This window comes from Podarcis muralis, chromosome W, assembly GCF_964188315.1.
Source record: "Podarcis muralis chromosome W, rPodMur119.hap1.1, whole genome shotgun sequence".
Taxonomy (NCBI): domain Eukaryota; kingdom Metazoa; phylum Chordata; class Lepidosauria; order Squamata; family Lacertidae; genus Podarcis; species Podarcis muralis.
Genome location: NC_135674.1, coordinates 11,641,249 through 11,663,387, shown reverse-complemented (window position 1 = coordinate 11,663,387; position 22,139 = coordinate 11,641,249). Strand labels below are relative to the sequence as shown.

The 22,139-nt window shown below is 44.1% G+C and overlaps 1 protein-coding gene across 6 annotated transcripts in view; it reads left to right on the top strand.

Moving 5' to 3' along the window:
- Window positions 1–18,943, top strand: part of LOC144326282 (P2R1A-PPP2R2A-interacting phosphatase regulator 1-like) — a 41,744-nt gene extending 22,801 nt beyond the window's left edge. For 2 of the 6 annotated variants that reach the window (XM_077922840.1, XM_077922838.1), the window contains exons 3-10: window positions 3,443–3,499; window positions 6,686–6,729; window positions 7,206–7,260; window positions 7,425–7,526; window positions 9,752–9,840; window positions 12,981–13,042; window positions 17,720–17,816; window positions 18,826–18,943. In XM_077922840.1, coding sequence (XP_077778966.1) covers window positions 3,443–3,499; window positions 6,686–6,729; window positions 7,206–7,260; window positions 7,425–7,526; window positions 9,752–9,840; window positions 12,981–13,042; window positions 17,720–17,816; window positions 18,826–18,943 — 624 coding nt within the window. Of the gene's footprint in view, window positions 1–3,442; window positions 3,500–6,685; window positions 6,730–7,205; window positions 7,261–7,424; window positions 7,527–9,751; window positions 9,841–12,977; window positions 13,043–17,719; window positions 17,817–18,825 lie in introns of all 6 variants that reach the window. The other 4 variants (XM_077922839.1, XM_077922837.1, XM_077922842.1 and 1 more) reach the window with 3 other exon arrangements.
- Window positions 18,944–22,139: the final 3,196 nt, after the last annotated feature.

The following is a 22,139-nucleotide window of genomic DNA, read 5'->3' as shown; positions in this document are numbered from 1 at the left end:
GGCCAAGCTAACGCTTGACTGGCACCCGGTTAGCGGTACACACCCAATTCATGTAGGTTTAAATGCCACAGCTCAAGTAAGAGGCATTAAATGGTCTATGAAACAGGCCCCAAAATATGCAGAATTCTTCCAGAGGAATATCTCCGAATCCCTTATTGTTTCATTGGCGGAGCTGTCTGAACCAAATAGGATACTGGAGTGGTTCTCCCACTTCTCTGCAGATTTAACTAGCTTCTTTACGATGCCGGCTCACCTGGTTAACCGAGATCAACCCAGGTTCGGTGCACCTTGGTTTGATGCCAAATGTAAGCAAGCTGGACTCTCTCTCTGTTGTATCTACAGCAGATATAAATCTTCTGGAGCTGAAACTCTCCCCCCAGAGTACTTGCAGGCCAAAATTGCTTACAAACAGGCACAGAAGTCAGCCAAGCACGAGTGGCAGCGAAGACGTTGGCAAGCGCTGATTGCTGCCTCTAAGCTTCGCAGCTCTCACGGTTTTTGGAATTTAATCAACAAAAGATCGAGGAAATACCCATTGACGGTTATCCCAGCCCCGACATGGGAACAATTTCTAAGAAAATATTTCTCCCAGACAGACATCTCTAACATTCAATCTGATACTCTTTCAAGTCACTTGCCCATTTGGCCAGATACTGACCCGGAGGAAATAGTAGATTTAATTGCTAAACTGAAAACTGATAAAGCCCCAGGGCCCGATCTGATCCCGGCGGAAGCTATTAAACAACACCCAACATGGTGGGCTAAAATTCTTGCAAAAATCTTTGATGCAATCAATGCCACAGGCCAGATACCTAGATCATGGAAGGAGTCCATCATAATTCCTATATATAAAAAAGGACCACCAGAGGACCCAGGAAACTATCGTAATATCAGTTTATTATCAATCATCGGAAAAATCTATACTCGCTTCCTGCTAACCAGACTAACCCAATGGGCCGAAGATTCCAATCTGATAGGCCATGAACAGGTCGGGTTTAGACCAAATCGCGCTTCTATTGACCATGCTATAATTCTATATCATTTGGCGCGGAAGTATTCTTCCCCTACTCATGGTCTTCTATGTGCCGCTTTTATAGACCTGAAGGAGGCTTTTGACAGTATCTCAAGAGAGCTGTTATGGGAAAAATTGGCAAAGTGGGGCATAGAAAAAAGGCTGTTGTGGCTTATGATTAAATTACATGAAGGGACGGCCGCTAGGGTGAGGTTAACACCCGAGGGCGATCTCACAAACTCTGTACCAATAAATAAGGGGGTACGACAAGGGTGCATCCTTGCCCCCTATCTCTTTAACCTCTATATTAGTGATATGAGAACGCCCCTAGCTGAGGCCCAAACCTCCATTCATGCACCCAGGCTTGCAGACTATCGCTGCCCCTTATTATTGTACGCTGACGATGCAGTGATCCTCTCTTATTCTCGAATCGGTTTGAGGAGGGCCCTTAAGATTTTTGCATTATATTGTCAAACAAATTTACTTACTATTAACCATTCCAAATCTAAAGTCCTATTTTTTTCCAGGAGTTGTAAACTGTATAGATGGGAACTCGAGGGGAAGCCAATTGAACAAGTTTACAAATTTCAATATCTAGGAATTTACTTCCAGTATAATATGGGATGGAAAGCGCATATCACATATTTACAAAATAAGGTCAAAGCCCTTATCTATGCTCTATCACGCTTCTTCTTTACTGAGGGGGCTATGCATGTCCCATCCGCCTTAAAAGTTTATAGTGCAAAAGTGGTTGCAACTATGGCCTATGCGGTCCCTTTATGGGGCGCCTTTGTAAACCTCTTGCCTCTGGTGACATTGCAAAATCTTTTTCTAAGATGCCTTCTGAAACTACCCTCTTGTGTAAGCAACTCTGCCATTCGCTTAGAACTTAAGACCCCCTCCCTAGAGATTCTGATGTGGAGACATGCCTTTAATTATTGGCTGTCCCTCTGGCATAAATTGCCAAACTACTATCTTATTCAATGCCTTTGGAGAGATGAATTCACCAGCCCATGGGCAACAAAAATCCATTCCAAACTGTTGTCTTATGGAATCTCTCCTTCCGATATTCTTAATTTAGATCTAATTACAGCTAAAAAGGTCATCAAACAAAGACTGGAGGAGGTAGATTTGCAACAAAATCTTACTACAGGTGGAGGTACATGTTCCCCGATAAATCTGGGCATTACATCTATGTCCCAGATTCCTCAATATCTGTCTACTTTATCGGCTGCGTCGCATAGATTCACATTTGTTAGAGCCAGATTTAATGTGTTCCCCTCAAATGTGCTGAGCAATAGATTCTCTAACGGTAAAACCTCTGTTTTATGCGCATGTGACAACAAATCAATAGAATCCCTTTGTCATATCTTGTTTAATTGCCCCTTATACATTGTTCCCCGATCAAGGATACTGAGTTCAATCATTCTGGAAATTGCTGCTAAACCACCTGAATTACATCTAGCTTATCTACTCCAGGACGTTGACTCTTATAGAACATTACAGGTTGCTAGATTCCTGATTTCAGTTCTTTCATATAAAAGACTTCATGGAATGCTGCATGATTATTAAAAATCCAGTAAACACGGTACATAACACGGTACATCTAGAGATTGTAAGTAATGTGAAGGAGATTATGCGTTGAAATATTTTAGTTGATATTTTAGATTGTAAAATCCTATTTTATCTATTGATGTGTTTTACCTTGTGGGCTTATAGCCGAATAAAGTATTATCTACCTTTGTCCCTAGCCCGCCGGAGATCATCAACCAGTGCGACCAAGGCAGTTTCAGCCCCATGATGAGGCCTGAATCCCGTCTGGAAGGGATCCAAATGGTCCGCTTCTTCCAGGCGTGCCTGGAGTTGTTCAGCAACCACTCGCTCAATCACCTTGCCCAAGAATGGAAGATTTGAGACTGGGCACACAAAAACTTTAAACAAATCCTTATTTCCTGATGAATAGCCTTTGGACTATAATGTCACTTAAATAGAAAATCTTGACAAAGATTTTTCCTCCGAAAGCGTTTTATTTTTAAAATCCGATTTACCGTATACCATGTAAATCCAAATTAAGCAAACACCCCTCAGCACTACCCGTGTAGAAGACGAGCCCCAATTTTAAACCTATCTTTTTTGTGAAAATCCCTAGTCTTATACATGGAAAAATATGGTAAATCCAAAAAATCTGATTTAAATATTTTTAAAATCCTATTTAAATTTGTAAAAATTGATTTTTTTTATTTAAAAAAAATCATTGATTTTAATCCACCCTGGCATTCTTACTATACAATTCTGTGGGCAGTTTTTATTAGCGGCTCATCTTTCCTTCTTTACAAAGTGGCATGCCAGGTTCTTGAGTGAGTGTTGGCTTTCAGCCCAACCAAAGCAAGGTAACTTCTGAAAGGTCTGTGTCTTCCTTCTCTCCCACAGCTGATCTCTTCCTCTACAATTTGTATTCCCAGCAGCCGACTCCATCAGATCAGGAGGGTAAGCAACATTTCACTTCTACAGGCGCTGTCATCGAAGTACAAACATATATAAAGGTTCTTTGGAATTGGTCTCAATAATATCTCGGTTATTCGAAGAAAACAATAGTTTTGCAGAAATTAAGACTATAATGGAAATTGTTTGAAGATTATATGTCCAGACACTGCTCAAAAAATAATATGTTGATATGTTTGGATTAATGCTTGTAAAGTTGAGTAAGAATAAATAATAATAAGTTAAGAGAGTTAAGAAACAAAGATATAAATTGCAATGTGAAATACAGTAATACTGTACAAAAGAAAGTGAATGTTGGTGGAGGGAAGTCACAAGGGTGTTTTAATGTTTGTAATTGGTGTCAGTAACGTATGTGAAATATTTCTGTTTTCCTGTTGGTTTGTATATAAAATAAAATTTAAAGAATAATAATGTATTTCTACTGTGCCCATCTGGCTGGGTTTCCCCAGCCACCCTGGGCGGCTTCCAACAGAACACTAAAAACATAATAAAACAGGCATAGGCAAACTTGGCCCTCCAGCTGTTTTGGGATGACAACTCCCATCATCCCTAGCTAACAGGACCAGTGGTCAGGGATGATGGGAGTTGTAGTCCGAAAACCTCTGGAGGCCGAGTTTGCCTATGCCTGGAAGAAGGGGCAGGGGAGTTCGGGGTGGGGCGGGCAGGCTTCCTTGCTGGCATCCTCTTAATATTGACAACTAGAGGAAAGTTTCCTGTACTGCGCCATTGAGGGCTTTCAAGGTCTGCACCGACACTTGGAATTGTGCCCAAAAATGCCCCGGGAGCCTATGCAGGTCTTTCAGGACAAGTGTTATGTGGTCTCGGCGGCTGCTCCCAGTCCTCAGTCTAGCTGCCGCATTCTGAATTAATTGCAGTTTCCAGGTCACCATCAAAGGTAGCCCCACGTAGAGCATGTTGCAGTAGTCCAGTGATGGCCAAATTTGGCCCCCTCCAGCTGTTTTGGGACTACAACTCCCATCACCCCTAGCTCACAGAACCAGTGGTCGGGCATGATGGGAGTTGTAGTCCCCAAACAGCTGGAGGGCCAAGTTTGGCCATCACTGCAGTAGTCCAAGCGGGAGATAACCAGAGCATGCACCACTCTGGTGAGACGGCTGGCAGGGAGGGTCGGTGCTGGTTTCTGCTGCTGCAGAGGGTCGAGATGCGAGCTTCCAGGTTTGAAAGCTTCCTGCAGACAGAAAACGAGCATGTTGGGGGAAAATGTATCTTCCTGATACATTTATGTTTTGTGTGCATCTACGCGGTTATTTATATTCAAACGCATACAGTGGTACCTCGGGTTAAGTACTTAATTCGTTCCGGAGGTCCGTTCTTAACCCGAAACTGTTCTTAACCTGAAGCACCACTTTAGCTAATGGGGCCTCCTGCTGCTGCCGCGCTGCCGGAGCACAATTTCTGTTCTCATCCTGAAGCAAAGTTCTTAACCTGAAGCACTATTTCTGGGTTAGCAGAGTCTGTAACCTGAAGCGTATGTAACCTGAAGCGTCTGTGACCCAAGGTACCACTGTATTACCCTATCCTCTGTGATGGTACAGTTTGGCTGCACCATGCAATTCTGCTGATATACCCTGGTGCAAATTTATGTCTTTTTTCCGTGTATAAGACTAGGTTTCCCCCCCCCCCCCAGAAAAAAATTAGGGGGGCGTCTTATACGCGGATATATCTTCCACCCATTTTCTTAAATCTGATTCCCCCAAAATAGTCTTATACAGTGGGACCTCAGGTTACATACGCTTCAGGTTACAGAACATGCTGATTCCTGGACCGTCTGCAGGCCAGATTGAAAAGGTGATTGGGCCGGATCCGGCCCCCGGGCCATAGTTTGCCTACCCATGCTGTTGATTTTCAGATCCCCGCACCACACTCGAGCTTCTGCATAGCTGCGCAGTCTTACAGCGCAGAGGCGACTTTCTGCATATAGCCCACCAATTCTCCATGGGATTGTCGGGGGAATTTCCTGGCTAATCAAGTATCTGTCTTTGCTGCTCTGTCGTGAATTTCTTCGCGCTTTCGATATGTGACAGGGAGCTAGGTCCTGCTGCAATATCTCAGTACCGTCAGAATACCTCTTTCTCAGCTCTGGAATAACTCTTTCGTAGAACCTCAATAGATTGTGGCGAGCTCATCGTTCCTCCTATTGGCTGCAGGCTTCCGACACCACAATGACCAACTGGCTTTTCAAGTTTGTTTTGAGTACAGGATAGCGAGTGAGATAGAAAATATTCTTTGTTTCAATTCATTTGCACAAGGCTGTATAGGATGTAGCAGTGGTGGCCAAACTTGGCCCTCCAGCTGTTTTGGGACTACAATTCCCATCATCCCTGACCACTGGTCCTGTTAGCTTGGGATGATGGGAGTTGTAGTCCCAAAACAGCTGGATGGCCAAGTTTGGCCATCACTGGGATATAGGATTTATCAGATTCTGTTGATATAGGATATATAGGATATTACAGGGGTCAGCAAACTTTTTCAGCAGGGGGCCGGTCCACTGTCCCTCAGACCTTGTGGGGGGCTGGACTATAATTTTTTTAAAAAATGAACAAATTCCTATGCCCCACAAATACCCAGTGATGCATTTTAAATAAAAAGGCACATTCTACTCATGTAAAAACACGCTGATTCCCGGACCGTCCGCGGGCTGGATTGAGAAGGCGATTGGGCCGGATCCGCCCGCTGAGCCTTAGTTTGCCTACCTATGATATAAGATATATCAGATTATGCTGATATAGGACAGGCATCGGCCAACTCGGCCCTCCAGATAGCGAGTGAGATAGAAAATATTCTTTGTTTCAATTCATTTGCACAAGGCTGTATAGGATGTAGCAGTGGTGGCCAAACTTGGCCCTCCAGATGTTTTGGGACTACAACTCCCATCATCCCTGACCTCTGGTCCTGTTAGCTAGGGATGATGGGAGTTGTAGTCCCAAAACAGGCATCCCCAACCTGCGGCCCTCCAGATGTTTTGGCCTACAACTCCCATGATCCCTAGCTAACAGGACCAGTGGACAGGGATGATGGGAATTGAAGTCCAAAACATCTGGAGGGCCGAGTTGGCCGATGCCTGATATAGGATATATGGTTGATATAGGAAGTGATATTTTGCGGAGCAGGAAGTCATTAAGAACTAAGCTGTGAATTCTTGTACTCCAGGAGGAAGGAGTGGATTTGATGAACAGAGAAGCGGCACATGAAAGGTAGGCGCAACTGAACTGCTGTCTTAAAAAAAAGGAGCAAATATACCCACAACGTAACCGGCTGTGTTTAACTATATAAATTATTTATACATCATATAAATATAACTCTTTACACATTATCTAATTGAGTAGAAGCAATTAAGGGCCAACATTTAGAACGGGAAATACAAATAGATCAGTTCTTATATACGTAATGTCCAAATAGAAGCTTTTGTGTTCTGCGTATGTACAAATGAATCAGTTTTTTTAAAGGTAATGTCCAAATAAAAGCTTTTTGTGTTCCATGTATGTCTTTACAAATACAAGTGTCAGACGCGACAACTTTAAGAAGCAGTACTTGCAGAAAATGAACTTGTTCTTTGTAATGTTCCACATATGCCTTTGCAAAGTATAGTTGTTGTATGCAGTTGCTGTAAAAAAAAAGAAGAAGTGACTGTGTTCTCTTGTCACCACTGATGAGCCTTTTTGTGTTTTAGGGAAGTCCAAACAGCAATGCAGATAAGCCAATCATGGGAAGAAAGCTTGAGCCTGGTAATCTTTTTACAGATGTTTAATATTTTAATTTAATTTAATTTAATTTAATTTAACCAGTGAGCTTAGAGTGGGGAATGAAGTGATTGGCTGTGCTCTTTTTCACTGAGATTTTTGCAGCGCAGCCCCATGAGGCTGTCAACATGACCCTTTTGTGTTCTCAGAGTGACAACGACTTGGACAAATCGGAAAAATCCTCGTCTCCAAAGAGGATAGACTTCATTCCCATCTCTCCGGCACCTTCGCCCACGAGGGGGATTGGAAAGGTACGCCAGAGAGCTTCCTCAGTTTAGGAGTCGCAAGGGAGGTGGCAGTGTGGGAAGACTTTTCTATACAGCAGGGACGCCCAACTCCCGATAGACTGCGATCTACTCTCGCAGTATAAAAAAAACTGGCCGGGATCTACCCATTGTTGTTGGATGGATCAAAGTTGTGGAGCTTTTTTTTGGGAAGCCAAAGTGGTTGACCTTTTCCCCTGGAAGCAAATGAATGAAGGAGACGAAATATATGAATGAATGGAACGGAATATATGAATGAATGGAACAGAATATATGAATGAACAGAACAGAACGAGCGTTGCGATTCACACAGAACATAATCAAAGGTCACTTATATATAATACACAGTTGAGGGTCCTGAATCCGCAGTCCGATAGTGCAGGGACATCCAACTCCCGATAGACTGCGATCTACTCACAGTATTAAAAAAAAAAACTGGCCCATTGTTGTTGGGTGGATCAAATTTGTGGAGCTTTTTCCCCCTGGAAGCAAATGAATGAAGGAGACGGAATATATGAATGAAGGAAACAGAATATATCAATGAAGGGAATGGAATATATGAATCCCTGAGGGACCAGAGATCGACCAGGAACACCCCACGATCTACTAGTAGATCATGATCTACCTGTTGGACGTGCCTGTTATACGGGAACTAAATGATATTTAGTGGTCTTCGGGAGTCCTCAGATCTTTTGGACCGATAAGCTCATTCATAATCTTCAGAGAGGGCTGTGGACACCAACCCTTCTGGTTGCTTCTGTCCAGAATTGGAGGGATAAATATTTTGCAATATGTTTATAAAACTTGACTTCCCTCCTCCTTGACTAATGGTTTTCTGTGTATAAGACTAGCCCCCCCCCCCCAAAAAAAAACAATGTCAAAAATTTGGGGGCGTCTTATACACAGATACGTCTTCCCCCCATTTTCTTAAATCAGATTTCCCCAAAATAGGGGGTATTTCCTACATGGGGGCATCTTATAAGCAGAAAAATAAAGGTAAAGGTACCCCTGCCCGTACGGGCCAGTCGTGTCCGACTCTAGGGTTGCGTGCTCATCTTGCTCTAGAGGCTGTGAGCCGGCGCCGTCCGAAGACACTTCCAGGTCACGTGGCCAGCGTGACGAAGCTGCAGCTGGCGAGCCAGCACCAGCGCAGCACACGGAAACGCCGTTTACCTTCCCGCTATAAAGCGGTCCCTATTTATCTACTTGCACTTAAGAGTGCTTTCGAACTGCTAGGTGGGCAGGAGCTGGGACCGAACGACGGGAGCTCACCCCGCCACGGGGATTCGAACCGCCGACCATACGATCGGCAAGTCCTAGGCACTGAGGTTTTACCCACAGCGCCACCCCGCGTCCCTAGGCAGAAAAATACAGTACTATTAAATCCAAATTGTAAATTGACCATTTTTAAATTACCGTATTTTTCTGTCTATAAGGCGCCCCCATGTATAAGATGCCCCCTATTTTTAGGGACTCAGATTTAAGAAAATGGCGGGAGATGGCCCCCATGTATAAGATGCCCCTCAATTTTGGACACTATTTTTTAGGGGGGAAACCTAGTCCTATAGACGGAAAAATACGGTACTATTAAATCCTAATTATAAATCAACCATTTTACACTTTGCAATAATGGATAAAGTCCACCTTACAAAACTTCTGGCAACCCTCCTAGCGAAGTTAGTTTTTTACAATTGTCTTTCAAGTATTCTGTAAATTTATTCCAATATTTCAGGAAAGTCTGGTCTTGCTGGTTCCGAATTTTCCCTGCAAGTTTCGCCAGCTTGCCATAGTCCATTAATTTCGTCTGCCCCTCTTCTTTCGTTGGGATCTCTTGCATGCTTCCAACGTTGGGCTAATAATATTCTTGCTGCAGTTCTTGCAGATTAAAAACAGTCTTTTATCTTGCTTATGTATTTCATTACCTACAATGCCTAGTAAGAAGGCTTCTTGGTTTGTTTTTTAAAATAAATATATATTTTAACATTTTTTTAAAAGTTCATTATAAATCATTTCCCAGAAAGCTTTCACCTCCTTACAGACCCACCACATACAGTTTAAAAGTACCTTCCTTTTCTTTACGTTTCCAACAACGATTCCTTGTTTTATGCATTTCAGTTAATTTCGCTGGTGTTGATATGTTGATAAAACTTCTTATTTCTAACGACAGAAACATCATTTCAGGTGCTTTTCAATGCTGTGCTTGTCTTTCCTAGCAATGCTTCTCTCCCTCCCTGCAAATGTTTGTGTGTAGTAATGGATTGCCTCCAAGCCCAACTCCTAGCCCCATAAGGAGATTTTCAAAGTAAGTCAGTATATCTGCGGAAGCGTTTCTTAGTAATCAGTTTGACTTCTGTACTGTTAACATATACATGACCTATGCCTGTGAATGGAACAGATCAGGGTGGATAAAAAGCAATGATTTAAATATATATATGTCAAAAAAGATTTTTTAATTTAAATCGGATTTTTTAAAAAAATTAAATCAGATTTTTAAAATAAAATGCTTTTGGAGGAAACATCTTTCTAAAGATAGTTTTCTATTTAACTGACATTCGAGTCCAAAGGCTATTCATCAGGAAATAAGGATTTTCATTTTTCAAAAATAATAAATTTTCAGAGTAGTTTTTACAGTTACATAAAAAATGACTGATTTGGTTCTACTACAGTCATACCTCAGGTTAAAGACGCTTCAGGTTGAGCGTTTTCAGGTTGCGTCCCGCGGCAACCCAGAAGTGCCGGAAAGGGTTACTTCGGGTCTCGCCGCTCGTGCATGCGCAGACGCTCAAAATGACGTCACGCACATGCGCAGAAGCGGCGAATCACTAAACACACACAGACGTGGGTTGCATTCTGCTCAGGTTGTGAATGGGGCTCTGGAACCATAAAATTACTCATCTCCTACTATCCTTCCGAGAAATACCCCACCCCACCCTCCCTCTATATATCAGGGTCTGGGGACTTCTGGTTCAGTGTATCTGAAGAAGTCTGCGCACGACAGCCAAGTGTTATTATCAATGAATTCAAGGATTAAGAAAAAGTCAGTCATGGAGGCGCAGGTCTGTAGTCCTACTACTCTTCCGTTTGGGAACCATAAAATCACTCATCTTCTACTACCCTTCTGAGAAAAACCCCACCCCACCCTCCCACTATATATAAGAGTCTGGGGACTTCTGTTTCCGTGTATCTGAAGAAGGGTGCATGCACACGAAAGCTTATACCAAGAACAAACTTTGTTTGTCTCAAAGGCGCTGCTGGACCATTTTTAATTTTTTATTTATTTATTCCGACTGTGTCCGACCAACGCGGCTGCCCCCCTGAATCTAGATGCATGCTGATGGACAGTGTGTGGCGTTGTGTTTGTTATTATTTATTATTTCTTTTATTTCTGCACCGCCCCATCCCTGAAGCTCTCGGGGCGCTTCACGTTAAAAACCACATGCATAAAACCAACACGAAAACCAGATTATCAGTTGTATAATTTAAACATCATGTGTGTTTCCTTACTTGTCTACTCCAATACAGCCACAACACGTGGTTAATGAATGTAATAAATGCATTTATTAATAGTAGAATGTCACCCCAAATTTACAATTTCCAAATAAAATAGATATCAGTCCATCACCAAAGAGTAGTCAATGTAATGAGTTAACATTTCAAATAGTGCTGAAGCAACCTGTATATTAAATAACGAATAAACAATAAATTAGGAATACACCCCAAGTAATTTTTTTAGAATATCCATACAGGTAAATATAATACTTGGGATTCAGTGCTTACTAACTAGTGTAGCTAGCTGATGCTGATAAAACCAATGTATAGAACTTATAAGGTTATTCACAGATGTATCAAATAACAAATAATTAGGATCAATGTAAGAAACTTTAAAGGTACAGTATATCAAATCTGGCAGCACACCGCAAGCTGAAACCATAAAGTCACAGGCTGGTTACTTAAAGCCCATTTTTAAAATAAATTTCTTTCTTCTGACAATTTATCAGTTATACAGTGGTACCTTGGGTTATAGACGTTTCAGGTTACAGACTCCGCTAAGCCAGAAAGAGTACCTCAGGTTTAGAACTTTGCTTCAGGATGAGAACAGAAATCGCGCGGTGGCGGGGCGGCGGCAGCAGTGGGAGGCCCCATTAGCTAAAGTGGTGCTTCAGGTTAAGAACAGTTTCAGGTTAAGAACGGACCTCCAGAATGAATTAAGTTCTTAACCCGAGGTACCACTGTAATTTAAACATGTTATGTGTTGCCTTACTCGCCTAAGCAGATAGCAATTGGCATTTCTGATGTTATGTAAATTGTCATTATTTGTGTTTTATTTTCTGGAAAGGACAGCATTTATTTTCAACTTTATATCGATTTTATTAGCATTGTCCTGAAAATACTGCCCCGTGTAGATATGCTTATTAAAGAGCGGACTCGTGTAGCAGAGTTTCATTTGATAAACTGCTAGGGCACAAAGTCCATCTTCGGTGAAATTCCTTGGCGGTTAAAAATATTAACAGTGTTTGCTTTTAAGGGATGAAAGCTTGTGAAAGGCTACTCTTTGTAAGGATTGGGTGGGGTAGCTATACAGCATTATAATCAGGGTGGATTTGATTTAAATCACGATTTAAATCACGATTTAAACCACTCGTCAGTCAGACTTGATTTAAACCACTAGTCAGGAAGGCTTGATTTAAATCCCTTTTTACAGAAAGGTTCAACCTTGCTGGCATCCTCTGAATACTGACAACCAGACGAAGGTTTCCTTTTTGGAATAATAAATTTTCAGAGTTTTTCCAGTTATATCAAAAATGACTGATTTGGTTATACCATTAGAAATATTTACAAAATTTATGGTGAGGTTTAATAAGTTAACTGTTTCAATTTGGACAACTTTTCTGCAGTACTTGATTGGAAGGAGAAAAATAATCTTTTCCTTCACAACAATTTAAACAATTTATTTAACTAAAGGAATAACATTATAGCACATGTATCCATGTTTGTTAACTGATGTGGTTAAACTATTTTTTTTAAAAAAAACCTTAGACTGAGTTTTAGCACTTAAAACAGGCATCCCCAACCTGTGGCCCTTCAGATGTTTTGGCGTACAACTCCCATGATCCCTAACGGGACCAGTGGTCAGGAATTATGGGAATTGTAGTCCAAAACATCTGGAGGGCTGAAGGTTAGGGATGCCTGATTTAAAAAAAAACCTTATTTCCTGGTGAATAGCCTTTGGACTATAGTGTAACCTAAATGGAAAACTATCTTTAGAATGATTTAAAATTTCGATTTAAATTATTTAAAAATCTGATTTTTTAAAAAAACATTGATTTTTATCCACCCAGATTATAATTTTGAAAACACAATACAGTAGCTTTAAAGTCGTCTTGTCACCTAAGAAGTTTCCCCGTTCCTAGGTTGACCGTAATCCGGCTTTGATTTTAGCAGGAGGAGCCAGAGTCCAATCAACTGCATCCGGCCCAGCGCTCTTGGTCCCATCAAAAGGAAAGGTATGTGCAGGGGCAAAGGCAGAAGGGTGCCGTGGGGCCGTCCGTCCCGGGTGTCACCACTGGGGGGGGGGACACAAAATGCCGTGGGGCCCTCACCGTGGGGCCTGCGGCCTGCCCAAGCCATGCGTCTTTCCTGCTCCAGATCAGGCGTGGCCAAACTTGGCCCTCCAGCAGTTTTTGGACTACAACTCCCACCACCCCTGACCACTGGTCCTGTTGTTGGGATATTGCGTTCCACCTTAAGAACAGACGTGTGGATTGTTGCATGTCACATGTCTGTTTACAGTCCAGCACAGCTTGGAGGATGGATGGCGGCTAACAGATTGAGGTTGAATCCTGACAAGACAGAAGTACTGTTTTGGGGGGATGGGGTGGGCGGGTGTGGGGGACTCCCTGGCCCTGAATGGGGTAACTGTGCCCCTGAAGGACCGGGTGTGCAGCCTGGGAGTCATTTTGGGCTCACAGCTGTCCATGGAGGTGCAGGTTAATTCTGTGTCCAGGGCGGCTGTCTGTCAGCTCCACCTGGTACGCAGGCTGAGACCCTACCTGCCTGCGGACTGTCTTGCCAGCGTGGTGCATGCTCTAGTTATCTCCCGCTTGGACTACTGCAACGCGCTCTACGTGGGGCTACCTTTGAAGGTGACCCGGAAACTGCAATTAATCCAGATTGCGGCAGCTATTCTGGTGACTGGGAGTGGCTGCCGGGACGACATAACACCGGTCCTGAGAGATCTGCATTGGCTCCCAGTACGTTTCCGAGCACAATTCAAAGTGTTGGTGCTGACCTTTAAAGCCCTACATGGCCTCGGTCCTGTATACCTGAAGGAGCATCTCCACCCCCATCGTTCAGCCTGGACGCTGAGATCCAGCACCGAGGGCCTTCTGGCGGTTCCCTCATTGTGAGAAGTGAGGTTACAGGGAACCAGACAGAGGGCCTTCTTGGTAGTGGCGCCCGCCCTGTGGAACGCCCTCCCTTCAGATGTGAAGGAAAGACATCTGAAGGCAGACCTGTTTAGGGAAGTTTTTAATATTTAATGCTGTATTGTTTTTAACACTTGATTGGAAGCCGCCCAGAGTGGCTGGGGAAGCTCAGCCAGATGGGTGGTGTATAAAGAATTAATTATTATTATAAATTTATTATTATTATTATTATTATTATTATTATTATTATTATTATTATTATTATTATTATTGCTGGGAACTTCTGTTTGTGTATTGTTTTTGCTTTAGCTGTCTTGCTTTGGACACGAAGGAAAGCAGACATGTTTTCCTTTTGTCCTGATGTATGCTGAATAAACTGCTTGTAAATAAGCTCACACAACCTCTCTTGCCACTTCTGTTTGCGTGTTTACTCTGCTGAGTAGAGTGCCCCAGCTTCTGAAGCTCGGGTCCAGATTCATGCTGATCCAAGGACTGGTGATAGCCTGGCCCACCAGCCGGTGGGCTGGAGCCAGCTGGGGGCCTGCCAATTGCCCCCGTTTCCTTGGTTGCATGCCAACAACAGGGTTATGGGCCCAGATCCACGGCGCTTACACAAGAGTAAGGCTGCTGATGGATGCTGCACCACCTGGCATTTGATGTCTGTGCCAAGCAATTAAGGCCGGAGAGAAGCAGGCTGCGTTGATTTACAACCTGCTAAGATAAGCGGCTGTGAAGAGCTCAGGTCCTGGCTGAAGTAAAAAGCAGGAATGAATCTCTTACAAGCATCAGATGGGGCTCCCTGTCCACGTCTAAATGGACACAATTATCAGACCTGGGCAAAGTACTGCAAGGGTCAATTGTGAAGGCTTGGGGTATGGAACACTGTTTCTGAAGATCCCCCACTTCAAATAACAGATGCATGGTCTGCAGCCGACTCCAAAGCAATAGGGGCGATTCTCCTGTCAGTAGCTCCGGAGGAGTTAATTACCCTGGCTGGCAAGGCATCTTCACGCCAAATGTGGAAGGCGTTGAAGGAATCGCATCTGAGACAAGAAGCTGGCTCTGTATTGCTTTACTTCAGAAAGCTGCACAGAAAGAAGCTTGAGCCAGGGGGAGATCTCAGAGCCCACGTATTGCACTTGCAGAAGTTAAGACAGGAATTAGTGCATACAGGTTTCATTATGCCGGAGTCTTGATTTGCGGTCCTGATTTTGGACTCCCTGGATGAGAGTTACCACGCTGTGGCAAGCCAGCTCGCTACTCTACTTGCTCAAGACCTGACTGCAGCAAAGGTTTTGGCTGTCCTCCAAAATGAGTGCAGTGGTACCTTGGGTTAAGAACTTAATTTGTTCCGGAGGTCCGTTCTCAACCTGAAACTGTTAGTAACCTGAAGCACCACTTTAACTAATGGGGCCTCCTGCTGCCGCTGCACAATTTCTGTTCTCACCCTGAAGCAAAGTTCTTAACCCGAGGTACTATTTCTGGGTTAGCAGAGTCTGTAACCTGAAGCATATGTAACCCAAAGCGTATGTAACCCGAGGTACCACTGTATGATCGGAGGAACGCAGAACCCGATTGCGTGCTTCAGGGAGAGCAGACTGCGATGTCATCTGGGACAGCATTGCAGCCACCAGGGGGAACTAAGGCTTTGGCAGCTGTGAAATGCTAGTCCTGTGAGAATCAAGGTCACGTCCAACGGAATTGTCCAAAGGCGAAAGATAAACAGAGAAAAAAGACTGCAGATGGCCGGAAGAAGGGGGGCCAAAAGCCCGAAACAGTGCAGAACAAGGCTTTAGTTGCTAGCACTGCTTCTCCAAAAGCCAAAGCCTGATTTGTTGTGGATTCATGCGCATCGCAGCACATTGCAAGGGACAGACACTTGTTTATCTCCTTTATGCCACAGGATGGGGCAGTTCAACAGGCTGATGGAAAGACATTGCGGGTTGCTGGAATTGGGACAGTGAAACTGACAAGCTTGCACACCACCATCAGCAAGGTACTGTATGTTCCTGATTCAGCAGACAATTTGCTCAGTATCCCACAGCTGACTGAGCAAGACTTTGAAATTTCCTTCAAGAAGGGGGTTTGCATCATTCGGAAGAACAATGAAGGCATCTTGCATGCTGATTTTATAGATGGATTGTTCTTGATAACTTACGATGACACTGGTGTTAATGTGCCTAATGTTGAATCTTGTGTTGCACAAACTAACAAAGTTCTTCATTTAGATTGTATTCATACACATCATCAAAGATTTGGTCACATGGCATGGCAAGCGCTCGCCAAGATGCCAGAGAAGGTTCAAGGTATGACAATCAAACTCTGCATGTATTATATGAAATGTGTCTCTTGTGCAGAAAACAAAGTGAAGGTTGCACCCAAAGGCAAAGTGTCTAGCAGGCAGGCTTCTAAACCCTATTAGCTAGTCCACGCAGACCTGGTTGGTCCACTTTCACCCTCTTTGGGTGGCGCCAGGTACTTCATGGTTTTAATTGATGCTTTTTACAGGTACATTCATGTGTTTGTGCTCAAGCAGAAATCAGAAGCATTTCCTAGGTTCAAGGCCTTCTGTGCTTGGTTGAATAATGCCCACGGTAGACAACTTGGTTGTTTGTTTACTGACCAAAGTGGGGAATTCACTTCTCAGCAGTTTGAAGCTTTTTTGACTGAGAAGGGAATCCAGCACGACCTCTCAAGTCCCAGATCTCCCTGGGAGAATGGACTTTGTGAAAGGACAAATCAAACTTTGCTGCAAGGCCTAAAAACCTTGTTGCATGATGCCAATCTTCCTGAGCAATATTGGGCAGAGTCGCTGAATAATTTTGTTTACACGTACAACAGGAGATTGTCTTCACCTATCGGCTGTACTCCCTATGAGATGTTTGGTAAGAAACCTTACGTCAAGCACATGAGAATCTTTGGTTCTGACATGTGGGTCCACACCCCACAGAGCAGCAAGCTTGGGAAGCGTGGGGCACATGGTTTGTTCATGGGGTATTAAAAGGTGCATACAGGGTACTCATGACTGACACTAAGACCATACGGTTCACAAAGAGTGTTGAATACAATCCCAAGTGGGGGGGGGGGGGAGAATGTGGGGATTTTCCAGAGTCACTCAGAAGATGAGGATGCTGAGGTAGCAGAGGAAGCTGAGGATGATGATCAGAGTTCGGATTCCAGCTTAGTGGGCGGTGCTGCTGCTGATGTCAGCGACAGTGATGACACAGCAGACTACAAGAGCGCAAAGGACTCACTCAGACCATCTGATGGGTTTGACACTAAACTGGAAGAAACACTGTTCACCATTGGCCACCATTCTCCTAAGAAGGAGGAGATGAGTGCTGAAGATTTGCATCTAGTATGCAGATCTGCAAGGGCCACAAAAGGCAAACCTCCAAAGAGATTTGCTGATGAGTTTGCTAAGACAGCAACAGCTGTTGTTAGTAGCTGATCCAAGGACTGGGGATCGCCCAACACACCAGCCAGTGGGCTAGAGCCAGCTGGGGGCCTGCCAATTGCCCCCATTTCCTTGGTTGTATGCCAACACCTATTAGCTAGGGACAATGGGAGTTGTAGTCTCAAAACATCCGGAGGGCAGAGTCTGCCTATGCCTGGAGTCGAGGAGTGGGTGCCTGAAATGATCATCACCCAGAGACTTGGTTTGGTTGTCTTGTTTTGCTGCTATGAGGCAAGCTTCAAACTGCTGCTTTTTGAAGGTCTCCTCCAATCTGAACCAAATCTGCTTGATTTTGGTAGGAAAAATGGAAACCGAAAGCCAGCCCAAGAGACTTTTCCAAGGAATCACCAACATGCTTTCTCCCGACGTGACCCACCTGTCAGACCTCAGCTCATGGTAAAATTAATCATAATAATGCATATACTACTCATCTTGGCCCAGAAATGGTTTGCCATGTCTTTTGATGTTCTAGCATTCCAAAATAGTTCCTACCCAGGGTGGATAAAAATCAATGATTTAAAAAACAAACAAAAAAAGGGATTTTATATTTAAATCTGATTTTTTTTACTTAAATTGGATTTTTAAAAATTTAAATCAGATTTCTAAAACAAAATGCTTTTGGAGGAAAAATCTTTCTAAAGCTTTTTTATTTAAGTGACATTCTAGTCCAGGCATAGGCAAACTCGACCCTTTAAATGTTTGGGGACTACAACTCCCGTCATCCCTGACCACTGGTCCTGTTAGTTAGGGATGATGGGAGTTAGTATTAAGAGGATGCCAGCAAGGTTGGGCCTTTCTGTGTGTGTGTGTGTGTGTGTGTGTGTGTGTGTGTGTGTGTGTATAAAAGGATATTAAATCAAGCGTTACTGAGTGACTTGAATCGTGATTTCAACTGACTTGATTTGAACCCAATCCACCCGGCTGGGTACGGACCAGAACCTGCCAGTGACTTCTTCGGATTCGTTGTTTTTTGTTTGTTTTTGCATTCACTTTATGTGCACTTTATCTGAAGATGTGTGCACATACTTCTTCAGAACGAAATGAGTTGGTCTATAACAGGCATAGGCAAACTCCGGCCCTCCAGATGTTGGGGACTACAATTCCCATCATCCCTAGCTAGCAGGACCAGTGGTCAGGGATGGTGGGAATTGTAGTCCTCAAACAGCTGGAGGGCCAAGTTGGGCCACCACTGCTCTAGATCAGGCGTGGCCCAACTTGGCCATCCAGCTGTTTTTGGACTACAACTCCCATCATCCCTAGCTCACAGGACCAGTGGTCAGGGATTATGGGAAATGTAACATAGGAGTTTGACTATGCCTGCTCTAAGATTCTACTGGACTTTTTTTTTTAATTTTCATTTCATGTGCCCTGACTGAAGCTTGTGGTTTCCCCTCGTGCCCTGCAGTTTGTCCTCGGACGCCCTCGACGGGAGCTCCAGCAGTGTCAGGCTTTCCTCCGACTCCCTGGCCAAAGGCGCCGTGGCGGAAGCACCTGTTGCGCGATCCAAACCCCCTTCATCTTGATGGATGACCTTTCCCCCAAGTGACTCCCCCCGCCGCTCGCCTGGATGTCCGCCCGTGCCGTCCTTTCGCTATACCCACCTACGGAGAAATTGGTGGCATAAAACCCCTGAGGGCATCCGGATTATGAGCGCAGAGTGTGAAATGCCCACGTCAACCTTCCTTCTCGGCAACGTCTCCTGGTGATTTTAATCCTTTTAAGGGATGCGTCAGGTCCCGGCGGTGCCTGGCTCGCCGGTTTCCCTTTTAATTCTTTTGCCAACATCTGCTCGGTTTTCCTTTTAACTACCAATTATTTTGACAACAACTGCTCGGATCGGGACTTTCCTTTCAAAGAAAGTGAATCCACATTTCCTCCAGATTCTCGGAAAAGCACCCAATTTATATTCGCGTTAAAAATGTCGGCGAGAAACCAGTCGCCGTCACTTGTTCCAAAGGTAAGAATGTAGTTGAAATAAACTCTGTTGCTCTAGGTCAGGCCTACACAAATTTGGCCCTCCCGCTGTTTGGGGACTACAACTACCATCATCCCAGACCACTTGTCCTGTTAGCTAGGGATTGTGGGAGTTGTAGTCCCCAAACAGCTGGAGGGCCGAGTTTGCCAATGCCTGGTCTAGATACTTGTTTAGAAAGAATAATTCTCCTTTTAATAAACACATCAGGCCCAATGCTGCCTGGTTTGCCGGTTTTCCTTTTAACTACCTGAAGGAGCATCTCCACCCCCATCATTCAGCCCAGATGCGAGAAGTGAGGTTACAGGGAACCAGACAGAGGGCCTTCTTGGTAGTGGCGCCCGCCCTGTGGAATACCCTCCCTTCAGATGTGAAGGAAATAAGCAGCTATCTTCTCTTTAAAAGACATCTGAAGGCAGCCCTGTTTAGGGAAGTTTTTAATATTTAATGCTGTATTGTTTTTAACACTTGATTGGAAGCCGCCCAGAGTGGCTGGGGAAACTCAGCCAGATGGGCGGGGTATAAAGAATAAATTATTATTATAAATTATTATTTTGCCAATGTCTGCTTGGATCGTAACTCTTAATTCTCGGAAAAGCTGTTGCGATCGCTTGTTCTGAAGCAGGCACAGGCAAACTCCAGCCCTCTAGATGTTTGGGACTACAACTCCCATTATCCCTAGCTAACAGGACCAGGGGTCAGAGACGATGGGAATTGCAGTCCCCAAACATCTGGAGGGCCGGAGTTTGCCCATGCCTGTTCTGAAGGTAAGAATGGCGTTGAAATAAACTAGATCAGACCTAGGCAAACTCTGCCCTCCAGCTGTTTTGGGACTACAGCTCCCATCATCCCTGACCACTGGTCCTGCTAGCTAGGGATCATGGGAGTTGTAGGCGAAAAACATCTGAAGGGCCGAGGTTGAGGAAGCCTGATCTATTCCTTCTCACAAGATCCCATCAGCCTTAACTTCTTTTTTCTTTTTAAAAAAGAAGCAAACAATTTGTAATCTACTGTCTCACACGCTATTCATTATTTCTAATTCTGTAAAATAAAATAAATAGAATAATAATCATAATCATAATAGTAGTAGTCTGGTGATTTGTTAGAGTATTTATGAAGCCCTTTCCCCATGTTCTGTGAGCGCTGGCTGGTCTGTATTGATAGGCAACGTTGTCCTATTTGTAGGATTCCGGTTCCAAATGTTTCTTGTCGTCCACATTTGGAAAACTTTGATTTTCTTCCTTCCTTCATTCCGAGAAATAGCACGGAATTTGATGTGAGATTGTGCTCATCTGGCTTGGAAAAAGGAGGAAAAAAAGGACATTTGGCTTTTCCCTTCCTGGAATTTTCCTTTGGAAAGCGTTGGTTTGGAATTGGAGTTGTACCTCTTGTTACCCCTATTCCGGTTTTCACCTGCGGAGAGTTGGTTTCCTCAGCCACCACTGCTCTAGATCAGGCATGGCCCAACTTGGCCCTCCAGCTGTTTGGGGACTACAACGCCGATCATCCCTGACCACTGGTCCTGTTAGCTAGGTATGATGTGCATTGTAATCCCAAAACAGCTGGAGGACCAAGTTGAACCACGCCTGCGCCTACTATGGACGAGCTTCCCTGAAGTGCAAATACAGCAGTACCTCCGCTTATGTAACCCTTTGGTTACGTAAACTTCGGGATATGTAAGTGGCAACCCCAGAAGTGTTTTACTGGGTTTTGCAGCTTGTGCAGAAGCGCTCTACCACGCCGCGCACATGCACAGAATGGCACCTCCGGTTGCAAAAACCTCGGAATCCGGCCAGACCTCCAGAACAGATCCTGTCCGCAACCAGAGGTACCGCTGTAATGTATTTGTTTAAATATATATATATGTAGTTGTATGGTTGCAAAAGCTTGTCCTCTTTTCTCCTTTTGTAAAAAGGGCGCCAGGTGTCAGCAAACATTTTCAGCACTGTCCCTGGACCTTGTGGGGGGGGGGGGGGCTGGACTATATTTTGGGGGGGGGGGGGTGAACGAATTCATATGCCCCACAAATCACCCAGAGATGCATTTTAATAAAAGCACTCATGTCAAAACACGCCAATTCCTGGACCGTCCGCTGGCCGGATTGAGAAGGCGATTGGCCCGCACACGGCCCCTGGGCCTTAGTTTGCCTACCCATGCTCTGGGCCATTCTCCCCTCCCATTTTCTTAAATCTGAGTCTCCAAAAATAGGGGGCGTCTTATACTGTGGGCCATCTCCTCTCTCCTCCCCCCCCCCCGGTTTTCTTAAACCTGAGTTTCCAAAAATAGACTGAAAAACATGTCAGCTTCCACTGTCAGGCGAGCGGCTTTCTATTCCGCCATCTTGGCGTTTTATCCATATTTAAATTTGCAATACTCACAGTCAAATGAACGTTGCAGCTAGAACTACCGGCTCCTATGGCAGCCAAACGCTAAAGTCGACGTGAATTTAAAAACATGCAATTTAAAAAGAAAGCAGAAATGAGATTTTTGCATGGTAGACCTAGGTAGAGAAGTTTCTGCAAATTCCTTCGACCAATTTCATGGCTGTCTGTCGAAAAGTGCCTCCGAGCATGCGAGTCTTTCCAGTGAAAACAGAGTTAAAGCTTTGCTTTCCAGGGGAAAAAAGGAATGCAAATCGCCAGATGATTTTTGCACCCAAACGGGAGTCAGAGGCCCACGGTCAGGATGCAAATTTAAAACGCGGTAAGAAAAGGAGAAAAAATATAAACATCCAGTTGTGTTCTCAC